General features: G+C 44.8%; 1 protein-coding gene across 4 annotated transcripts in view; it reads right to left on the bottom strand.

Annotated features, from left to right (window-relative positions):
* Window positions 1-1,469: 1,469 nt before the first annotated feature.
* The window catches only part of Ube3d (ubiquitin protein ligase E3D), a 99,629-nt gene continuing 76,922 nt past the window's right edge, over window positions 1,470-24,176 (bottom strand). For 2 of the 4 annotated variants that reach the window (XM_070010254.1, XM_070010255.1), the window contains exon 10: window positions 2,337-2,787. In XM_070010254.1, the coding sequence (XP_069866355.1) occupies window positions 2,710-2,787 (78 nt within the window). In that variant the 3' untranslated portion in view covers window positions 2,337-2,709. Of the gene's footprint in view, window positions 1,519-2,336; window positions 2,841-24,176 lie in introns of those variants that run through there. The other 2 variants (XM_070010256.1, XM_070010258.1) reach the window with 2 other exon arrangements.

Here is a 24,176-nt window from a genome sequence, read left to right as displayed (position 1 = left end):
TCATCATGGCTGCTTTTAGAGATACTTAAAAAAAAAAAAAAAAAGGACGGAAGCTATTTAAATATATTAACTATGTCTCAGATCCTTGCTAACCTCCTCACAGTAAGTCAAAATTCTGTGGTCCTATTTTCCAGGAATGCTACTGAGTCAATCTGGAATTATACCCCCAGGACACAGGAGATGAATGGAAACCTACATCCTCGGCTGACTAAGACTGCATAGCCTGTTTTCCTTCCGGTCCCCCTAGTGTTGCTTAACCGTTTAAATTCCCTTAATGTTCTAGGTGCATCTCTCTCTCTCTTTCTCTCTCATACATACACCCACCTACAGAAGGTTTCTCTTTGGACAAAAAACATAGATACAAAAGCTCCCTGCTGCCTGTGGTCCCAAAGGGCTGTGACAAGTGCAGGCACCACCCACCCACTGGGTGAACCTCTGGAGCATCAGCTCAGCAGCCTGGGCTCTCCCTTCCCAACTGTGGAAGATCCATGGATCTGGTGACTGTGAGCACTTCACCGTGGTAAGCTTTATGGGGTTGTTGTTGTCTGGGGCTTGCACTCAAGTGTCTGGGCGCTGGCCTTGAGCTTTTCTGCTCAAGGCCACTTTGAGCCACAGTTCCACTTCTGGTTTTCTGGTAGTTCACTGGATGGAGTTAGGAATCTCAGGGACTTTCCTGCCCAGTCTGGCTTTGAACCATGATCCTCAGATCTGTCTCCTGAGAAGCTACGATGACAGGGGTGAGGCACCTGGGCCCAGCTCATGATGATAAGCTTTTAAGTTGCTTGTCAGACATAACTGCAAACAGGCACAGGAAATCTGGTGTGTGTGTGTGTGTGTGTGTGTGTGTGTGTGTGTGTGTGTGTGTGTGTGTGTGTGTGTGTGTGTGTGTGTGTGTGTACATTGTGTGATGTCCTGTGTATGTGTGTGTGTGTGTGTGTGTACATTGTGTGATGTCCTAGCCGTTTCTCATAGGGATTATACCTCTGTACCCCACACTGAACCACTAGAAAGGTGGCTGACTTCTAAGATCCCAGATGAACGAACCAGAATATTAATCTTAGCTGTTTTTGAGAACAGTTGTTTTCTTGAATCATAAGCACCTTTGCTATTTAAGCCATAAACATAGGTTTGCATGGCCACAGCATCTCTCTACTCCAGAAGGAGAGACGCTATCTCAGATGAATATCCTTCGTATATACAGGCTGAACTCTGACGCACCTAATTTATTCCAGTCTCTGCCATCAGATCAATACAAACTGAACTCCAAGGAAGTCACACACACACCAGTTATTCATCAAGAAGGTATTCATTTATACAAACCTGAATCTCCTCAGTATAGGCCCAGGACCATGAGTGATCTGTTCTCTAGGAACAGGTGGTTACCAGCATCAATCAGCACATCCTGTTTCTCCAGCTTGTCTTCTACAGCCGTGGTCCTCAGCTCCAGTGGATGGAGCCTGTCCAGGCACCTCGCAGCGTGGGTCATCAGAGCCGGAAGGGGAGAATGGATGCTGTGATCTGGCGGGTAGACAGACACCAGCAATACTGCTAAGCATCCAATGCATCCCATGGCTCCCGTGACCAGGGATTCCCCAGCCACATGGTAAGTCATGCTACCCAGAACTCTTGCCCTCCAGGACAGACAGGAATCAGAAGCATGAGAAGACAGTGTGGTGTGTGCAAGTCTAGGAACAGAACAAGCCATAGCTACCTCACTAAGCGCTCTAAGGTATGCACCTGCACTTAATAGAGGGATGCTAGGAGATCAAAGCGATGGTCCCACTCCAGTGCCAGCCTGCTACGCAGAGGCTCAGGAGACCTACTTCCACTCTCGTCCCTCGTCCCACTGCTCTGCTGGGGGACAAGTATCTTGTTGAACTACAAGGAAGGCATCAAGGCTGGTTCGCCCAATCACAGCCAAGAGACCTGTGGGAACACCTGTTGGGAAACAAAGGGACCAGACACTCAGGTATCTGAGGAAGAGGAAGAGGAAGAAGTGTCCAAGAGGCTCCATTGTAGTAGGGATCATGGCAAATCCAGACATTGCTGCGACTGATGCTGGACAGGAGGGGGCCAGGATGAGATGGAAGGTAGGGAGGTGGGTCGCCCACGCCAAGTCCCAAAGCCACTCCACAACATGAGGAGCTGGCCGTGCCCTGCGAGATTCCACTCAGCCCTATCGATCTCGTTCAGTGTCTTCCTCACCACCTGCTCTGGTAGACAAGGATGAAGACAACCTGTGTATACACCAGGAAGCCAGTGAGGCATGTTTGCTAATTGGCGAGAGTGTGTGGTACAAGGACACACGCAGGTTTGAATAAGCAAGAGGGCCTTTAATTGGATAATCATTCATTCAACAAGCATTTAGGAACACCTCCTCTGAGTATGGTACAAAAGGTTCCATATTTTCGGGTTTAAAAAAAATTCCTTTAAACAAACTCAAGAAGCTCTTTAAAAGTTTATTTCCTAGGATTTACAACAGTTCCAGGCCCAATTCCTCCCCGCATCCTCAGACAGATGGGTCTCGGTGAGCAAGCGGTGCTGACGCAGCACACATCTGAATGTTCCTCTCGGTGGGAAGCAGAGATGCAGCAACCATTCTTCACTTGTGGACACCTTCCCTCCCGGCTCTGGGCTTTCAGAGCTAAGTCGGCTCTTCTCTAGAGAACACATGCAAACAAGGAAACTCAACTCTTCCACGCAGCGCTCTTACTCTGCAGCTCTGGTTCTTTCTTTGCATCTGATGCCCACAGAGCAGACGGCTGGCCTCTGGGGTTCTCCCTCAGTCTGGGGAAACAAGAATGCCTGAGTGCCCTCTATCACATCTTCAGAAAGGCCACCTGGAAAAGAAAAGCCCATCATGCTTTGCTGATGTAACGTGATGCACAGCAAACCAGAACTGGGTTAAATCTGCCCCAATGAGATGCTGATCTCAAATGAAGTAACTATAAATCAGACATTATATCAAGAACTAATTCATCTTTTTATTTCCAAGTGAACCAGAGTGATGATTCACATGTACTTTAAGGAAGAAAAAAAACCAGTTTTTAATTGACACTAAAATTCTATTGTTGTGAGTTCATGACAATATCCCTATGCATTCAAACTGTTGTGGCCCTGCAGGAAGCAGAGTTGAGAGCTGCAATTCCTGGGCGATTCTAGGTCCCCAGCACTGTGGCAATTACCCCCGCATCTCCTCACGTTACATGCCCACTGCAATCACATGTAATTGTGTTTACTGGGTCTGTCAGTAGCAATTCATCTAAAAAAAAATTTTACTGTTTGAAGAAAATCTGAGTGTCTAGAAAGTTATATGGGAAATACTTTCAAACTATTCATGAGGCCCAGCTCAAATGCATCTGATTTCCCAATGGTTTTAATAACAGAGTAACAAATAGTCAATCATAAACGTTAGGAAGTTTTAGTTCAGAGGTGATTATAAATTGGGAATGGTGCTAATTTCAGGAAGAGAGACAGATACAGACATCATGACGGGAGAGTGAGGAGGCTTGGGAGACAGACCCTCACTTGGCCATTTTGTTGGGGGGAGGATAGGGAGAAGGGTAGTCTACTTTCAGAGAACTGTAGAAGTCTAGTAAAAGGAGTCATGTATTTAGTGTCTTGTGCTGGGGGGAGGGGAGGGAAGGAAAAGCATGGAGGGTGGAACTCCATGGCTAGGTGGTGAGCAGTTCTGAAGAACGCCACTCCTACAGTCAAGGATGAAAGCATGGTTGCGTTTCCACACCAACTTCCTGCTGCGTTTCTGTACCAGGTTTTGCGGTGGGAGCACAGGCTGAAGGAGCAGGCAAGGGAGAAAGGTGACAAGGCCACAGCAAAAGGGAAACACAGTCAACCAACACAACCCTCCAGGGCTGAGCGCCATGATCACATGAGCTAAATAGTTATGAAAATCCATGTCTCCTTCCTTTCCTCAGTTATCTACCAGGTATAAAAGCGGATCAACGGGCCCAGATGGGAAGGGACTAGACTAGGTCAAGACAGATCTATGTGTGTCCTGTTAGGAGATGACCACAGAAGTCCACGTGGGAGCAAGCGCAGAGCTGCTGTGGCCTGGCATCAGGCGCGCTGTAGACAGAGCCCATGACAGGTAATATGCTTATATCACACACAGAGTTCCCAGCAACAGGAAGCTCACTGCATCAGAAGAGAATGTCACCACTTATGTTAAAAAAATAAAAAGACGACGGGTTCTCATGTATTATCTCTCTTTCCATTCTGTTTGTTTTTTGGTTGCTTATGGGCTTGAATTCAGGACCTGTGCACTATCCCTGAGCCACAGTTCCACTTCTGGTTTTCTGGTGGTTCATTGGAGATAGGAATAGGAAAGACTTGGAAAAAATTATATTAAATGAAGCCAGGCCCAAAGAAACATAGGTCCCATGGTTTCTCTTATTTGCAATAATGAGTGTTATGTCTAGGACAAACAGAAAAGCTCAAAATCTATGTACATATGAACATATAAGATGATGCTAAGTGAAATGAACCCCAAGACAGGGACATAAGTGATTTTTTTCTTTCTTGTTATTGTTTTTAACATACTTATAATGTACTATGTGTTTTTTTTTTGTTTCTTTTGTATGTTCTTCCCCCAAGGTATAACCCATTTTCACTGTATTTGATTTGGTGCCCTACATCTTGTATATACACTTTTCTAATTTGGGGAGGGGAAGCGAAAATACAAAATGCTTAAATAGGGATACAGGTTGACACATTGCAACAATGAGATGTACAAGACACTATGTTGAAAATGAATTTTACACTTGGTGGGGGGGGGGAGGAAGGGAGGTAACAATGCTCCATAGGAAATGTAGTCATTACCTTACTTATGTAACTGTAACCCCTCTGTACACTATTTTTACAATAAAAAACATTGTTTTATTTTTAAAGAGTCTAGGGGACTTTCCTGTCTGGGCTGGCTTTGAACAATGATCCTCAGATCTCAGCCTCCTGAGTAGCTAGGGTTGCAGGTGTGAGCCACTGGTGCCCAGCTCATTATTTCTTTTGTAGCTCCACAAAGCCTGATACTATAACACAATACCAAGAGCAACTCTCAGTATAATGGTAACACTAATAAATACCATCACTAATGTCATTAAGAATGTTAGCTCTGAAATCAGACCGGTGACTCTCAACTTGGGGTGATTCTGTCTAGCAGGAAGCATTCAGTGGGTGTCTATAGGAACACATGGCTGCCAACAATCGGGAGGGGTCACTACTGGCAGAGATATTGTTAAATACCCTAAAAAGAACAGGGCATCTCCCTGCCCCCCCCCCCCCAATAAAAAACAAAACAAAGAAGCATCCGCACTCAAGTGTCAAACGTGCTGATGTTGAGGAAGAGCGTGACTGGAAACATAAACTTCACTCTCTGGCAGTGTGGAGTCTAGCTGGCTGTTAACCTGTTCCAGCTTTGGGAATCAAAACAGGACCTGCCTGCATCTTGTGAAAACTCCTCAGAGTTTATGAAGCGTACTCTGACTCTTTCACCCTTGGCATAGGCATAGCATTGAAGGGAAGCTCTTTCATTCAAGACTGGTGCTCTACCACTTGAGCCACAGCTCCTATTCCTGCTTTTTGGTGTTAATTGGAGATAAGCATCTCAAGGGCTTTCCAGCTGGCTTCAAACTGTGATTCTCAGATCTTAGTCTCCTGAGTAGCTAGGATTACAGGCGTGAGCCACCAGCTCCCAACCCTCTTATATTTTTAAATCTAGTTTTTAATTTTGCCTGCCAAGTATATTATTTTTAGGCCTTGATAATAATACCAACAATAAAACTGCAATCACCATTCAAAACAGGTACTATATAATGAATGCATTTTTATTGCTTTTTATTTAAAACACTGAGTTAACATACTTCAAAAGCTGATTTTTGTGTTTCTTAGCTTTTATCAATGACAGGAAAAGTGGCTTCTTCCTGTCATTTATTTTAAGAGAGGATAATTTTATTCTACTATACTGAGAAAAACCTTTTCTATTCTTTCCTTCCTTCCTTCTTTCTCATTCCTTCCTTCCATCCTTCCTTCTTTTTCCTTGGTTTTATTCACCAAAGTACAACTTTTACAAGCTTTCAGACTGTACGAGGGCAGCTGCTGCATCATGCTCTGTTGGCTGTTACATTTTGAAATGTAGAGTTACAAAGCACAAATAATTTATTAAGCACAAGAAAAGAGGGACTCTTTTCTATGACTGTAAGATTTGACTCTGAATTCTAGGCACCTGGCGAGTGAATAAGATGTCTAAAAATAATTTTCCTGCTGTGAGTCAACTGAAAACAATGTTCTGAAATCATAATAAACAGTGATGACCAATTTATTTGATGTGGTGCTGACTGGGTGCTATTATGCCTGTAGTATGTTAAGCATTTAAAGTTATTCCTTGATCTTAGTTAACAAAGCCATATTGTTAACTTCGTAGTTGTAAAAGGCGATGTGGAATTTCAACCAATACAGATAGGCTGGCTGCCCAAGATAAAAATTTTCTTTTTAAATTAGGCTATGTAAAGTTCTAGGGTATGCTAAACAAGACAGATAAAATCTTAAAATAGGCTTAAGAAAGGGTTCTGCACAGCTTACACAAAGGCCCCTTTAAGGAACCTTGTTAACTTTAAAGCATAGTTCTATTTTTAATTTTTTAATAGTAATTTTTGGTCTAAATATAGCCCATGTTCAAAGTTTTGTCCTGCAGTAGATTATCTTTACAGCACAGAAGAGGCATTTATATTCTGTGCTTTAGATGATAAACTATAAATTATAAAATCCAGTTTCTAGGGCGCAAGCTTCATTTATAAAATAAGACATCCAATATAAATGTACAGACAAAAGTTTTTTTTTTTAACTGACTTTTTCTAGCATTTATCAAATGCACTCAACATCTTAAAGTAACACCAGTTGTCAGCAACTGTTACCCACGACTCCAGCACAGCTCTGACTGGACGCTGCTCCCGGAGTTGGGTGAGGGGGGGACGCGGGCGGCCTCTGTGCCCCAAGACAGGCGCTCCCCGTGTGCCTGAAAATGTCCTGATCGCAGACCAACCAGAAAGAAGCTTCTGGCACGCCACTAGCCCAGGGACAGCAGTGCAGCAAGCTGGTCCCAGTGAGGTGGCGTGAGGGGAAGACGGACCCCGAGTAAGGAACGACAGAATTCTTGAGCTATAAATGGAAGAGAGACTTCTGGACTCCCTCTGCAGAAGGTAATGCCTACTGATGAATTCTGTAGTGGCCAAGAGAGGAAATACAGTTTGGCATGGCGCAGAGCTGGGTACACATTTGTTCCATGGAAAGCAGGCAGCTTGCTGGAGGCGCGACGGGGCAATAGGACAAGGAGAAGCCGTTGGAAGAGGGGACTTCATAACTCCAAACGGGCAATAGTATGTGTTCACTTAACAGGGGACACAGTCATCAGACACGGGAGCGCCAGGGCAGTGTTCCATCCTGCTTCTGCACCATTCCCAAGAGATTGCTTTTTTTTTTTTAAGTAGGGAAAAGAATAAGTGAGATGGATTATCTAAAGATGAACTTAAACCTTCACCTTGGATTTTTTTCAGGCTATCCATGCACGATTCTCGGTTGCATATAACTCAACGAGCATTGGTATTAATCTCCTTGGGGAACAGGCGAAGCTCAGCAAGCTTCCAGGGGACATGGAGATCTAAAGTCGCGAGTGATACTTCCCACAGGGAAGAGGCACAGGACCGCAGCAAGGCCAGCAGATACCCTCTGTCCAGCTCTAGATGCCGAAGCAAACGTGGAGCCATGTGCCAGTCACCGAGGCTGGTCCTCGGCTTTAACAAAGCCAGGAAGTTGGGGATGTGAGCTGTGAACGGCTTCTCTGAGGACAAGCACAGTGTGGAACACAGCTGGCTCCGGGTGGTGTGATTGAAGCACTGCGAAGAACAAGCAGTTCCGGCGCTCCCAGTTACGCGAAGGAAATTCAGCATCTTGACAAACAGCAGCAGACCCATGGGGCAAGCGATACATCTAGCAACAGTCTCTAGGTGTTGCATAAAAATGCACTGCCTCCAGCATAACACATATTTATGAGGAAGCAATGATACTGTGTGGGTGGTGTTAAAATGCAGGACATAAAACAGTGCTACCTCAATAAATACATACTTACATTTTTTTCTGAAAGTCCATTTGTTTTCTTCTTTCTGTGGAATAACTTGGCACAAGGCCATGGCGCCACCATTGGCAGGTCCGACCTATTGCTCCCGCGGGCTCCACCCCTGACCACATCTACCGTGGGTCTTTTTCTATTACATCAATTAATTGGAATACTTTCATTGTTTGAGGAAAGGTGGCTTGATCAAGAAAACGAACACAGTATATAACAGAAGCCACTCATCCCAGAAGCCCTTGGCTTCCCCAAGTAGATGGCTAGTTTCTGTCATTTAAACAGATCTGGGTGGTCATTCTGAAATGGCTATGTTATCTGTAAACTGTAATGCTTCTAATAGAGGTACAAGCAAGGGACAAACTTCATCCAGATGAACTGCATTCTGGCCCACTGTCAAGGCTAGAGGTGGGAAGAGCTTGTGAGGTCACAGCTGTGGATCCTACAAGGTTGCAGTGAGGGAAGACCACGGGGATGCTACGCAGGAGCTGTACTTGGGCACCGTTAAAAGATAGCCCAGCACTGCTCAGGTGCAGGGTGATAGTCGGAATCACTGAGTTCACAGAACTGTTCTAGGTCTTAACTATGGCAAGGGGCATACAAACGTGCACTAGAGATAGGACTATACAGAACTCGGTACACACACACACACACACACACACACACACACACACACACACACACACACACACACACACACACACATACACACACACACACACACACACACACACACACACACACACACACACACGCAAATGACTGTAAGACTATCAAAAATAGACCAGAGGAATTATATCCATGCCACCAGCCTGGATATACTAAAGTTCTGAATAACATAAACACTACAGGCCACAAGACAAAGATTACAGGGATCTTTCTGCATTATTTCGTACAACGCCATGTGGATCTACCAAATTATGTCAATAATTTAAGTTAAACATTCTTAATGCCTGCCTGAGCAGGAAAGTCCGTGAGACTCTTTTTTTTTTTTCTTTTTGTCGGTCGTGGGGCTTGAACTCTGCACATGGGCGCTGTCCCTCAGCTCTTCAGCTCAAGGCTAGTGTTCTACCACTTGAGCCACAGTGACACTTCCAGCTTTTTCTGCTTATGTGGTGCTGAGGAATTGAACCCAGGGTCTCATGCATGCAAGGCAAGCACTCTACCACTGAGACACCTTCCCAGCTCAGTCTGTGAGACTCTTATCTCCAATTAACCAACAAAAAGCCAGAAGTGGAGCTGTGGCTCATGTGACAGAGCACCAGGCTTGCACAAAAACACTCAGGGACAGCACTCAGCCCCTGAGTTCAAGCCCCAGTACTGGTGTGCACACCTACACACACACAAGTAATAGTGTTGTATTGCTTGGCATATGATCTTATCCAGTTGTTTTCCCTCCAGTGACCTTTAGATGTAGCCTCAAAATGCATTACTCAAAGTCTCTCAGTGTATCAATGAACTCTGTTTTCCTTAGTGCAATGAGCCCCGTAATCTAGAAACTGCATTCTAAAATGTATCAGGAAGCAGACAGCTACATGGGACCTTACAGTTAACATTTTTTTATATATTGGTGATAGATCTTTTTTTTCCTGACTTGCAGTAAAAACTAGGAAAGATCCCCTCATTTTCTAGATTCAAAAAGCCACAGCAGGTTTTCCAGCCACAGAACAGGCATTCCATGACTGAATATTTTTAAACTAAAACTCCTACTTTAATTTTTAAAGTAACAGGAAACAGGAAAAAAATGCAAGAAACAGATGCTATAATAAATATTTTGATCTATTTTTCCTCCTTACCATGTAAGAACTGTTTTAATATTGGTTATAAGTGCACAGTTTTAGCTCTTTTTCCATACGGCTTAGTAAAGTTCTTATTCTTATTTTAATACCTGCAGAACAGTCTTCCAATAACAATCTGCTATCAACATGAGTTGCTCCACACGAAGCTCATCAGTAGTGCTGAAATCATTCTTGTCTTGTTTACAAGACTTGTTTTTCCATGCTGGATTATTCCCATAGGGGCGAGTCTCAGGAATATGCCCTCAACTGACAAGTATGGGTATTATTATAATTTGATGCACTTTTTTTCCCCCCCAGTGAGCATAGTTCTCATATTAGGTAGGATGTTTTGGCCTTCTGCAAGGAAATTAGGTGACAGGCATGACTGCAATCTCACTAAATCCGTACAAAATCCACTTGTGTTAACAATCTAATTGCACTGCACCACCGGATTATAAGTGAGGATCTGAAGTTCAGAGAAGTAACTTTTGCTCATGGCCATAAGCTAGTAACAATGCTGCATATTGTAACCAAGTCTTTGTCCCTAAGCCTACTAATAGTCATTTCATCATAAAGGCTCCCTTCCATCTACTTATGGTGAGAAAATTGCTGTGGTAATTTAATTTGAAGAAGAAATCTATTATTCCAATTGTGTGTGTGCACGCGTCAGTACTGGAGTTGTACTCAGGGCCTCAAGCTCTTGCTCAATTTTTTTCACACATGGCTGGCACTTTTACCCACATCTTCAGTTCCAGTTTTTTGCTGGTTCACTGGAAACAAGAGACTCAAGGGTTGGTCTGCTTGGATAGCTTCAAACTATGGTAATCAGATGTCAACTGCCTAAGTAGCTGGGATTATAGTTAGGTGTAAGCCACTGGTACCCGGCAAATATTTCCATTTTTAAGCTATAATTATTAGCTGAAGTGATGTCGGCACCCTATCTTACAGAAAATTCATTTCCTTTCAAATTTATTGTAAAGAGCAGAAAGAAGAGTTCGAATGACAAATGAAAACCCTACTTTAAAGAGAAATGATTCTTTGGTTAGAGGAGAAAAAGAAACAGGACAGACTGGGAAACTGGCCTGAAACCTTAGAAAGGAATTGTCTGAACATTCAGAAAGCATCGTAAGTCATGCTGACAAAGCGTAGTCAGCTCTGTTAAAAAAAATACATGATTTGGAAAAACACAAGTAAAAGTTAAAGACTGATGAGAGAGGAGTCCAACTGAAAGCAGCCATTCCTGTCCTTCAGCATTATATTTTATAATGTGTAAGCCAGGGAAATCTTGCAAGAAGAAAAGATGCTAATATGTCCATTTTAAAGCAAACATCATGTAGTTTTTTTAAAGTCTATTATTTGCTGGAAATAAACAGGGATCAATCAAATCATCACTAAACTACTTTTTAAAGGAAGGGTAAAAGGATCTCTTTGAACATTTTGTAAGTAGAAGGAACCAAAATAAAATCTCACACTGGCAGAAGGGAGTACATGGAAGAGGAGGTGGTTTTACCATGAGCACTGACTTCTTGAGGCACCATGGAAACACAATGGGCGGGGAGGCACTCTTACACACAGTGTAGGTCAGCGAGGCTCAGGGCTGCAGATTTCAGCTAATAAGGAGGCAGAGACAGGAGGATCATGGTTCCAGGCCAGCCTAGCAAAATTTTCAAGAGACCCTGCCTGAAAAAAATGAGTGAAAAACAAAAGACCAGGGGAATGGCAGTATGCCTGTCTGTCAAATGAGAGCCCCAAGTTCAATCCCCAGTGCTGCAAAAACAAAAGCAAAACAAATGAAAATAGCTAGAGTAGGGTAAAAGGGGTTCTAGGTATCCAAAACAGTGGGTTTACTCCCCACCCCCCTTTTTTTCTGGTGTTGGTCCTGGGTGTTGAACTCAGGGCCTCAGCACTGTCCCTTAGCTTTTTCACTCAAGGCTAGTGCTCTATCACCTGAATCACAGCTGTACTTCCAACTTTTTACTAATTAACTAGAGGGAGGAGTCTTATGATCTTTCCTGCCCAGGCTGGCTTTGAACCTTGATCCTCAAGATCTCAGTGCCTGAATAGCTAGATTTCGATGTGGTTCATTAAGAAGTCACTTCAGACACAGAACCCCTGCTGGAGATTAGCTCCTGTGTTGCCGCTTCTAGCACCTTGACGACTCCCCCATCCCGTGTCCTGGTTGCCTTGTTTCCAAACAGTGTCCCAAACAACACAGACAAGAATCTTTCTGTCAGATCAGCGAAGCAGGGCAAGCTACACAAATACCACCTGAACCACGGAGATTATTTTGCTGAACAGAAACTAAAAACAAAGACAATGCACAGCTCTTTCTTTTCTGCTGACATTATAAATCATCTTCCTCAATAGAAAATGAATTCTTTTTTTCAGCTAAATAAAGACAGTCCTGTGGGATAGTAATAGGAAAGAGACAGTGGGGAGAGATAGCTGCTTCCAGAAAAAGTTTTACCAAGACATTCCCAGGGGCAGCAACTGCGAGGGTGACTGAGGGCCTCGAGGGGGGTCGGGTACCAGTTGTGCATGTGCTTGTCAGCACAGGAGGCAGGAGGCAGGCTGACCCTCGTGAAGAAGCCATGGATCGTGGAAGGCTAGCTCAAAGAAAATTAACGTAGCTTTGCATACTTGTCTTGGCTGATCAGAAGGAGCTTTTGAAAACCTCACTAAGAGAAAATATCCCCTAAATCTTACAGTATGATAGAGACAAGGGAAAACGTGTAAACACATGCATACACATGCATGTACCTGCACACACACAAAGAAAGGCACATTTCATAATAGTTTTCATGACTGTGATCCAATTTATTCAGATAGCAAAAGGTTTCTCAGTCTCTAAGTCTCCTGTAAAACTAGTTTACTATGGGGCTGAGATGTCCACAAATCAACCATAAAAAGACTCAAACCCTCCACGAGAGAAGAGAAATAACCAAAATGGTGTTCCATACCATGGGTCATGGAAAATGCAAAAGGAAATCACAAGTCCGGAGCAGCTAATGTAAGCAGCTGATACCACCTGCCATTGGGTAAGTGCGCCCCCATGTTACCCCCTCCCCCCACCCCACCCCGGCGAGCGTGCCACGGGCTGCACACCTTGCAGGCATGTTTGTTTGGCAGTTTATCAGAAGTTTCATACACGGGAAGTGGAGCTGTGGCTCAAATGGTAGAGCACCAGTCTGGAGCAAGAGTGGGAGGCCCTGAGCTGAAGCTCCAGTACTGGCACACACAAATGCATCCCAAGGCAGACACTGACCCAGCATAAGTGAGACCCCGTCCATGCAAAGAGCAGACCTGGAGCCTGCAAGGGGCTCATCCACAGCCACAGAGACCAGCAACCGACATCCACGGTTCTCTCTGAACTATGAGAAAAACTTGCTTATGAGGTAAAATGTAGACATGGAGGCGGGGGTGGGGGTGGGGTGTGGAGAAAAATGATCAAATCAGAGAATACAATGTCAGTTTGCAGAAAACAAGCAGCTCTTGAGTACGGTTACTAAAGCTGAATTTCATAAATATTTCTTCCTTGGGGGCATCTGAGCTGCAGAGCATCAGCCTTTCTACCTGTGATTTCCAGGCCGTCCGAAACACAGACAGTCTCCTGGACCGCCTGCTCTCTGAGCCCGGAGGCGGAGGCAGCGTCGGTCAGCTCTCCCATTACCTGGCCAACCACCTCGGCCGAACCCGCCTCCCGAGAGCCTGGCCAGCGCTCCCTGGTGTTTGGGCCTCTCCCCAGCCAACAACTTTGTCCTTACATTTGCATCAACGGAATGTGACCCCAAGCCTTCACATCTGCTGCTTTACAGTTTAGGTGGGGGCAAACTAGACCCCCGAGTCATAAAAACTGCCTCTGGAAACCACGCCCCCCATTCCCTCAACTCTCGTTCTGGGCTTGTCTTTAAGCTTCTCACTGATTCCCTGCGATTCGAGGGCTGAGCACTGAAGCCATTAGCTCAATTCTTCTGGAAAGCTGACAAGTGCAGGGACATCTGCTGTGCCCAGGGGAAGGAAATCAGATGCCCTCCTCCCCACCCCACCGCCCCTGCCGAACGGCACCCAGCTCCAGAAAGAAGGGGAGCGGGGGAGAAAAAGGCACCTGACAAACTGGCTTCCATCCTCATATTTAACTAAAACACTGGTCCTACCTCTAGAAAGCTACTGCTAAAGAAAAGACACAAAGCCCCAGCGATGGTTAAGTCCCGGCTTTGCGTGTGACACAGCTTCAGAGCCAGCCTGGTCCAGGCGAGACACAGAGAGGGATGACCATGTGCTTCTTCTTGCTGACATTTACACCTGTTCTTAGCGCCCACCGACTCCCAAGTGTCAACAAAACACCATCACGTCATGTCTCCACAGCACGTTGTTAGTGATGAAAAAGAACAAACAGCACAATGATATAAACGATTACATAATTAAATTATACAACTAGAATCCAGGCTTAACTGCTTGTCTGCAAGCATATCACTGAAAATTATCTGGTTGTGGAACAGACATTTTTTTTTTTAAGGCTTTCATATTTCAACCCCCAAACCTTAATACGTCTATGCTATTTGGCAAATTATCATGACCCCAAAATGATCGAATCTTGAAAACCTCTGTGTGTGTGTGTGTGTGTGTGTGTGTGTGTGTGTGTGTGTGTGTGTGTGTGTGTGTGATAGAGAGAGAGAGACAGAGAAGAGGGAGGGAGGAAAGGAGGGAGGGAGGAAAGGAGGGAGGGAAGGAGAGAGTACTAAGGTTTTAACTCAGGGTCTGGGTACTGTTCCTTAGCTCTCTTGCTCAAGGCTGGTGTCTATCTATCACTTGAGCCTCAGCTCCACTTCTGGCTTTTTGCTAGTTAATTAGCAAATTAGCAAATTTGCTAGTTAATTAGAGATAAAGTCTCACAGACTTAGCTGTACAAGCTGGCTTCAAACTATGACCCTCAGATCTCAGACTCCTGACTAGCTAGGATTATGGCATGAGCCACTAGTGCTCAGCTTTAATCTTTGAAACTTTTGCAAAGAGCTTTTCTTTCTGCACAGCTTCAGAGTTGAGACCAAAGAACTGCAGCCCTAACCGCTGCCCAAGCCCTGCCAGGAGGTAACCGGTAGAGAGACACACACTGGGGATTTCTCGGTGGTGACTTTCTTGTTATCTGTCCAAGTAACATCCTAAGATCCTAAGATCTCAAGAACCAGTTGGGTGCCGGTGGCTCATGCCTGTCATCTTAGCTACTCAGGAGGCTGAGCTCTGAGGTTCTCAGTTCAAACCCAGCCTGGGCAGGAAAGTCCGTGAGACTCTTATCTCCAATGAACCACCAGAAAACCACAAGTGGCATGGTGGCTCAAGTGGTAGAGTGCTTGCCTTGAGCTGAAGAGCTCAGGGACAGCGCCCAGGCCCAGAGTTCAAGCCCCGCGACTGACAAAACAAATAAAAAGATCTCAAGAACTGGAACTAGGTGATACATTTTCCTGCTGAAAATATAAACTTACAGACAACCTTCCTTCACAAGCAAGTGACTTCCCGTGCAGGAATGAGGCAGGTGCTGACCGAGGCTGTGTCAGCATCGTGCCACTCGGATACCTGGACCTGCAGTTGGGTCGGGCAAGCCCCAGCTCACCAACCTTTCAAGGGATTTCTTGCCATGCACAGTTTGTCGGCCAAGTCTAACAACTCAAAAGATCGAATCCCACAAGATCACCTATAATTAGAGAGCGATGATGCATCTCAGAAGACAAATATAGACACACCGGGGCTGATGCATCGGCAGTCTGGAAATAATTAATGCCATCCTCGCGAGGCGGCCGCTGGCAGCGCACATGGGAGGACCCCTACAGCCACAGTGTCACAGAGGACGGCAAAGTCATTTTTCTTATGTGCAGAAGTAGGTCACAGCAAGAACATTCGAGGTGAAAAAAACCAACAACCAACCAACCTACAGTGGACACAAACAGATTTAATGATATGGTCTTTCTCATTTATTACATCAATGCAAAACTTGATCGCCAGTTCATCCTGTACTCTAATCATCTTCCAGGGTAGAGGATGGGAACTGAGCATTCAGGAGCACAGCAAAAAGCCCCTTTATCAAATGTGAAGAAAGAAGCGTGCTCATATTTGAGACAGCAAATGGTTTTTGTTCTTGTTCCTAAGAGCATGGAAATAAAACCCATCATAGATTAGAACACTTCCTCCTACCTGAGTGAGCCAATAAAGCAAAGGAAGGTTAGAGGTCGAGTCACCTTTGCACCCAGTCCACATGTGGGCCTCGTATTATTTCCACCTAGACTTCTACTTTAACTCAACAGCCTAAGGAAGAGTTTGCCAACAGGAAGTGGGTTGTGTGCACCACACCCCAGTCCCTGCCTTCTACCCCGCAGATGGGCGGGCACAAGAGGTGGAGAGAACAGGAAGGGGTGGTGCCTTTCACACAGGGCCAATCCTATCACTTCAGGAAGGGCCATCAGGGACTGACATTAAAGCTTTCTCCCAACAGTGGTCAGAAAGACTCAAGAGCTTCTCCAATTAGTGTTGTCCCTCTCACAAGTGAGGCCTTGGGTTTGCAGATTGACAGTTGGAACCAGAAACACATCTGCAGACTCGTCTCCTGATAACGAGCTCTAATTGAGGAGCATTTTTAAGTGATTTGCTTTCAAGTTTGTGAAAGTCTATACAGTCCATTCTTTGGTTCCAACTAAGAATTACTTATTTGGGCTCGGTCTTCCCTTCAATCCTTTCCTCTGTATTGTTATTTTTTCCCTTTACTTTTTGCTCGCTGAAACCAATTTCATTTTTCACAGAATATGATTTTGTATACACTTTATCAGTTTTACTCTTCATCCTGTCATTAGTGACCTTCAGGCTCAGTCAGGTATTTTAAGTTTTCCCTTCTGCTTTCATCTTTTTTCCTCCCATTTCAGGACTGAAGGACAATTGTACAATGAGTAAACGGTAAAATTGTGTCACACTTCCCCTAGGGACAATCTTCTTACCTGAGCTATTAAATTGGAAAAGTGTTGGATTTTTTTTTGTCCCAGAGCAAGTACAATCATTACAATGGAAAGCCAGTCCTTATTCTAATAACAGTGATATAAAAAAAATGCTCTATTTGTAACCACACAAAGGAATTTAGAAGATAGAGTATAAATACAAGAGTTTGAGCCTCATGCCTGCAATCCTAGCTACTTGGGAGGCTGAGAATGGAAGCATCTTGGTTCGAGGCCAGCTCAGGCAGCAAAGGTTGTATGGCTCTGTCTCGGTGGGGGAGTGGACCATAGTGATGTTTACCTTTCTTCCCAACAATGGGAAGCCACAGTCCAGGCATACACATGCGCAGGAAGCTGGACCTTAGCTAAAAAAATCATCAGCAAAAAAAAAAAAAAAAATGGCTGTAGGCATAGCTCAGTGGTATCATGCATGCCTACCAAGTGCAGAGCTGAGAGTTCAAACTCCAGCCCTGTGCAAAGTTATATAATATCTGCATTCATTCCGTCACCAATAGATTCACCGTGTTTTTCTAAGCAGAGGGAAGAATGATAAGCTAATCAAAAACATTAAGAAAACTTTTTTTTGATTCTCAGAAACGCAGCAAGGTTCTATCTATCTTAAGCATCCATTAACGTCAAAAATCTAAGATCTCCTCAAATTGCATTTATGGACAGAAAAGGGAGGGGCAGCAGAACAGTAAACTACAAAGGCAGACACAGCCAGATGGGACAGTGTGCGCCGGCGGGTGTGCTCGGGGCCAGCAGGCCGCAAGGACTCGCGGGCTGTGGGTTTGCTTTAGCTGCTCTGAGCCTCAGTTTCCCTGTGTGGAAACAGAGGTGTCTGCCCAAGTCACAAAGGGTGGCGATGATAATCAGTTGCGATGAGATTCCCCAATACTGCACGCCCGGGCCTGCTTGGTAACTGAGGCTCTAGTACAGCATCACCAGGCTGGGTTTTCACAGCCTGCCAGAAACCATTTCCAATACGGAATTCTTACCAGTGTCAGCTGGAAAAGGAAAGCCGAGTGTTCAAGGAGGGACGCAGAGAGGCGGCAGGCAGGCCGCTCCCTGGTCACCTAGACTCACCTGCCCCTCTTGTGTCCTCGCTCACCGGAAGACCCACCTCTTCACGATGTCACCAAAGCCTCTCCCTGCTCACACTCTACTCTTTCACCTCACCCAAGCTTACTTAGCTGCAGCTTAACTCTGAGAATTAACCGCTTTAAATGAGGCCAAGAAAGGGGAATCAATTTTCTTTCTGCTCGGGCGAAGATGAGCATAGAGATCACGGGGCAGGACTTCCGTGGTCAGGCTCAACAGCAGACGCTGCCTTTAACCTGCCCCTGCCCCTCTGTCTGCCATCACGGCCAGCTCAACAATCGGGTACAGAACACTTGCTCGGCTCCGGGGAGTATTGACTTCACGCACTTACCTCACTGGGGTTTGCGGAATTAGGTACACAACACCGGAGCTGAGCACAGAACACAAGTCAGGGGTAGATGAGCAGAAAGAAGGCGGCTGAGGGCATACAGTCCTAATTGTAGAGCAAGTGCAATCATCACAATGTAAGACCGGTTCTTATCCTAATGACAGAGGTACAATACTTGTCACTGCACAAAGGGATTTTAGGAGATGGAGTATAAATACCCTAACAAGAATTTCAAAAGGATCAAGACTTGTACCTGTCACCCTGGAGACCAGGGAGGCTGAGAAGGGGAGGATCCTGGTTCAAGGCCAGTTCAGGCAGAGAAGGTCACTAAGACTATCTCATTGGGGAAGTGGAATATTTTGAACCAGGCCGCTTGACCTGGTGGGATTGGGAGAGTTGGGGAGAATGATGGAAAGGTTTGACAGGATTGAGATGCACTGTACTCATAAACTGATGCATGACAACAGGAACTCCTTTGCCTTAATAATAGTAAAAATTCACTACTTTAAAAAAGAGCTAGTGGCTACAAAACTCAAAGTGTAGTCTAGGTTTCTTGTGGTTTTATTCCAAAAAAGGATTTAAAATGTTGAGGGTATGGTGTGTTCCGGTGCTTGGATGACAGTGTTATTTTGTTTTCAGTTACTGTTGCTTTGTTCAGTGTGAACAAACTCCAGCTCAGAGCTGAGGGTCTGAGGTTTTGAACCTGGCAGAGGTGGGGAGGTGACAGAATTCCCGAAGTAAAATACACAACTTCAAGTGGACGCACTCTTCCATGAACAAGCTCCAAAGCTTTTTTACTGCTATTATTAGAGGCGGGCACCAGAGGCTCATGCCTGCAATTCTAGCTACTCAGGAGGCTCAGATCTGAGGGCTGTGGCTCAAAGTCAGCCTGCGCAGGGAAGTCCATGGGACTCTTGCCAAGGCTCAAGTGGTAGAGCACTGGCCTTGAGCAAAAAAGTTCAGGGACAGTATCCAGGTCCTGAGTTCAAGCCCCAGTACAGGTGCTGTGTGCACACACGCACATACGCATATGCACACTCACAGAGACAGTGAGCAAGACAACAGGAAAGGCAGGGGCTCAGGTAGGGACCAGAGGCGGAGATGATTTTAGGTGCAGATAGGGAAGAGGTGGGGGGAGGAAAGGGGCCGGTAGAACTGTGCTTGGTGCCCAGTGCTCCCTAGCAGGTCAGCTTGACTTTCTAGCTGCTGCTAAGTAGCTGGAGGCCAGGCTCCTGCTTCTGGGAGTGGGAGCAAGAAGCATCGTTAGACCACATCCTATGTGACCCCCAAAGGCGGGGCTGGGGAATCTGCCTAGTTTTAAAAAGGTAATGGGAAGTATTCTGCTAGGAGCAGGTTCTAGTGACCGACTATGGCTGCTCTGTCATCCTTTCCTGCGTATCAAAAAAAGAAAGGAAGGAAGGAAGGAAGGAAGGAAGGAAGGAAGGAAGGAAGGAAGGAAGGAAGGAAGGAAGGAAGGAAGGAAGGATGGAAGGAAGGAAGGAAGGAAGGAAGGAAGGAAGGAAGGAAGGAAGACCTTGGCCGGGCACTGGTGGCTCATGTCTGGAAACCTAGCAACTCAGGAGGCTGAGATCTGAAGATCATGGTCGAAAGACACTCACATCTCCAATTAACCAGCAAGAAGCTAGGAGTGGAACTGTGGCTCAAGTGGCAGAGCATCAGCCTCAAGAAAGAAAACGCTAAGAAACAGCACCAAGGCCCTGAGCTCAAGGCCCAGTATTAGCACAAAAAAAGGAAGTAAGAGCCAAGAGCTGCGAGTGGCTGGAACAAACCTTGCTTGCATCTTTTCTCGCCTGCCGAGGTGGCGGGAATGGCGCCTCCCATTCATCCACATCTCACGAAATCCTCCTCATCCCTGGGGTGGCTTCACCTGTCCAGAAACCATGAGCACACTGCCCACATTTTCCTTTTTTAAAATAACCTATAAAACACTTTCTTCCTCCCAGATAATAAAGAGTTGAGGGCATATTTTTAGAAGCAAGAAGTTTTAAGTTTTATAGAATGTTCAATAACTTGGGGGTGGGGAAAGAATGAGAACTCGCCCAAAGCACTAAAGCTTCGAAGGCAATTTATGGGGTCATTTTCACCCAGAATTAGAGCTTCATGCCCTCAAGACACAAGCCTAAGTAATGTTGTTTGTGTTGCATTAACCTTGAGCTGCAATATGGCAAAAGTAGATTGCAAGAGATCATAGAAAGTCGTTCTACCGTGAGCAGCGGATAGCAGGAAACGTGGCAAGCGATCTCTTACACACTCGGTTATAACCGCCATATCCCAGCCGGGCCTTGTGTGATGCATATATAAATATACTTCACATATGCATACCACCCCACAGCCCTGCCTATAGGGGAGGCTTGATGCTCTCTTTGGCTTCCATGTCCTACCTGAGCATGTTGTGAAAGGGAGGGGTTGGGCAGCCATCATCACAGGTTCAAGTCCGCCCCAGTGTCTTAACAGCACCAGATCTTCTCCTTGTCAATCTGTGCCTCTGGAATTACAACCCTTATAATCTCTCAGAGTACCAGACCCACGTCCAGAAAGGCTGTGGGGGGTGTTAATACATCACTTGTCTAGAATGATTTTCTTGTAAACTGTACCTTTAAAAGAAAATGAATTCTGAGCATCTACTGATTGCACAACACAACAGGTCTTGGGATGACATTTTCATACACACCCGTGCACGGTGTGCTTCCATCCTATCCTTCACCCCAGTGGGCCTTGTCCCCTCTTTCTTATCCAGCAGCTCCCCTTTTATCTTCAGTCTTCCTTTCTAAAACTTTCCATTACATTTTTTAAATTTTAATTTTTATTGCTATTGTAAAGGTGACGTACAGAGGGGTTACAATTGCAGAAGGCAGGTCATGAGTGCATGTCTTTTTGGGCAATATCACCCCTTCCCTCTCCAGTTTTAAAATCAGATTAGAATCTTCCAGTACCTCCACACCTCCCGCTCAGCTGAGCACTCCTTCCCTCAGCGCTAGGGCTTGTCCACATTTTATTATTATTTTTTCTGACTTTAACTGAGAGTGCCTTTTTAAAAATTTATTTATTTTTATTGTGAAAATAGCATACAGAGGGGTTACAATTACAAGAGCAAAGTAATGAGTACATTACAAGCATTGTTGCCTCCTCCTTTGTTTCCCCTTCCCATCTTCTCTCCCCTCTGGCCCCCCACCCCAGCCAAAGTTGTAAAGTTCGTTTTTCAACATAACATCTTGTACATCTCATTGTTGCAATGGATCTACCTGTATCCCTATTTAAACAATTTATTTTTTCCCTTCCCCTCCACAAAGTATTACGTCTGAGACAAACAGAAATGGTCAGATAAGTTGATGTTGGGCGAAATGAACCCCAAGATAAGGATTCAAATGTTTTTTTCTTTCTTGTGATCGTTTCTAACATATTTAAAAGGGCTGTCTTCTTGGGAAGGGACTTAGCTCTCACAAGGCACAGCGGGCAACAACAGTGGAGCCATGAAGCCCACGCATTGGTCCTACTGTGTGCTCTGTGGTGTGCTTTACCAGGAGCAGAGGCTGGGAGAAAGGGGCTGGCTCTGACAGTCACAGAATGTTTAGAACTAGAAACAGAAGGTCTAGTCCCAGAGATAAAGTCATAACCACATATTTAGCATTGATCATATCTGAAGGACTTACGCATTTGTTGATCTTAACATAATATTCATAAAGTACATATTATTACACATAATCAGATATATCTATATCTATATATACAGAGAGAGAGAAAGGGAGAGAGATGGGAGACATTTTCTGGAAGCTCAATAGCCAGCGGGTATGGGGTTAGGATTTCATGTCACACCCACCAATCGCTGAGCCCATGTCCCTGCCCTGCCCCCCAAGTTCTGTTGTTTCTAAGAGACTGTTAACTTGTGTTAATGCATCCTATAATTTTCAATTATGAAATATAGCAAAGCTCATAAAGTATTCAGAAATATCTGCAGAAATGTTATCAGCATCTAAGAGAAGAATAATTCTCTGCTTCTGACATTCCATCTTTACTATTACTATAGAATGTCTATGAGACATAAAAGACCAGTTCATTTAGTTTCTAGAAGCTCTTATTGAAGGTTAGCCCACTTAGAATATATTCACAAGGAGTAAATTAGTTATTTTATTTAGATCTGATGAATGGATTATTGACTGGACTTGCTATTTAGCAGTATTGCAATGGTTAAATTGTGTTGGTGGGTGGAAAAAAATGCAGATCTTAAGATTTAATGGTACAGTTACAAGAAAAGAGCGACAGACAAATCTACATACACTTCGAGTAGTCTTTTTACAGTGGAAAAACAAACAGAAACAGGACCCAGGTCCAGTGTAAAGAGAGGGTACTCAGCTAGGTACCATCTGCTGCTTAAACAAAGCCAGCGGAAGGTACACTCGTGTCTGGATTGGCAACCAGTTGGAGAGAGCTGCGTGCAAGCGGTGATGCTCACCGGGACCTCTGATGTCAACTCCGGGGTTTCCAGTTACAGCTGGGCTGTATGCATGGGTTCCGCATGTATGGTCTCAGCTCACAGCAAAGGGAAAAGGTTCAGGCAAAGACTGTCTGCACCAAACACGTTGAGTTTTTCTCCTTATCATTATTTCCTAAACAATAGTTTAATCACTATTCATATCACATCTGCATTTTATTAGGTATTGAAATTGCTCTAAGATTAGACTACTAAAAGGATTTAAAGTCTAGGGGAGAGTTTGCATGGGTTATAGCTAAGTAAGTGTGTCATTTGTATACAAGGTATGTAAGCATCCCTGGATTCTGAAATGAGGTGGGTTCTGGAACATTCAATCCCACAGTCACTGAGGGACAACTGGATTCAGTTATTCAAGGGCCCTTTCACTATCTGCCCAGTTTTCCACTCTTGTCATGTAAGTCAATCAGTGAAATCATTAAAGGTTCAATTCTACTTATGGAATGTGAAAACAAATGTAGATGATGGCGCAGGGATGTATGAGGTCCGTTAGAAAGCAGGGAAAAGACTAGTATTCTGCCTCAAGATCCTGCTCTGGGGCTGGGAAGGTGGCTCAGTGGTAGAGCACTTGCCTTGCATGCCTGAGGCCCTGGGTTTGATTCCTCAGCACCACATAAGCAAAAAGAAAAAAGCCGGAAGTGGCGCTGTGGCTAAAGTGGTAGAGCGCTAGCCTTGAGCTGAAGAGCTGAGGGACAGCGCCCAGGCCCAGAGTTCAGGCCTCACGACTGGACCCCTCCCCCCCAAAGAAAGGATCCTCCTTTTCTAAAATATGTGGTGACATCCATGTGGGTGAACGCATATGGGGAAAAGCTCACAAAGTCCCATCCCTATTCACATCCCTGCATGCAAATAAAGAAATAAATTCTTCTAAGAAAATTAACGTTCACTCTCTCCGGAGACTGTAACAGCTCAATTGGGGAAAAAGAGAAGAAAAGAAGAAATGAGATGGGAAGGAAGGCAAGCCTAATGCAGACAGAACTGAAGCAAGAAGGAAAGTAACTGTTCAGTTTGAAGAGTAGCTTTATACGTGTCTTCCAGTTGTCTTAATTTCTGAAGAAAAATGGAGTCAAGAATAAGCAAAAAAAACCCCTTTATTTCCCCAAGTTTACTTCTCTATGAATCTTGTGCCAATCTGCCCTTTTTATGCAGTTTAAATAGATATGACTTAACCTTAAAGTACGGGTTTTACCAAGTCACCCTATCAATGAGAAGGTACCAGGACTAAGACACATACCTGAGTTACTAGATGAAAAGGCTGACAGGAAAAAAAAAATGACCAAAGCATTTTCTAGACTAGCATGTAGACAACGCAAGAGGCTGGGAGCCACGACATTCAGTATAACAGGAGGAATTA

The sequence above is a fragment of the Dipodomys merriami genome, unplaced genomic scaffold (genome assembly GCF_024711535.1).
Source record: "Dipodomys merriami isolate MVZ:Mamm:240054 unplaced genomic scaffold, mDipMer1.0.p SCAF_8, whole genome shotgun sequence".
NCBI classification, from domain to species: Eukaryota; Metazoa; Chordata; class Mammalia; order Rodentia; family Heteromyidae; genus Dipodomys; species Dipodomys merriami.
The sequence above is the reverse complement of the archived record's forward strand: the minus strand, read 5'-3'. Positions and strand labels throughout refer to the sequence as shown.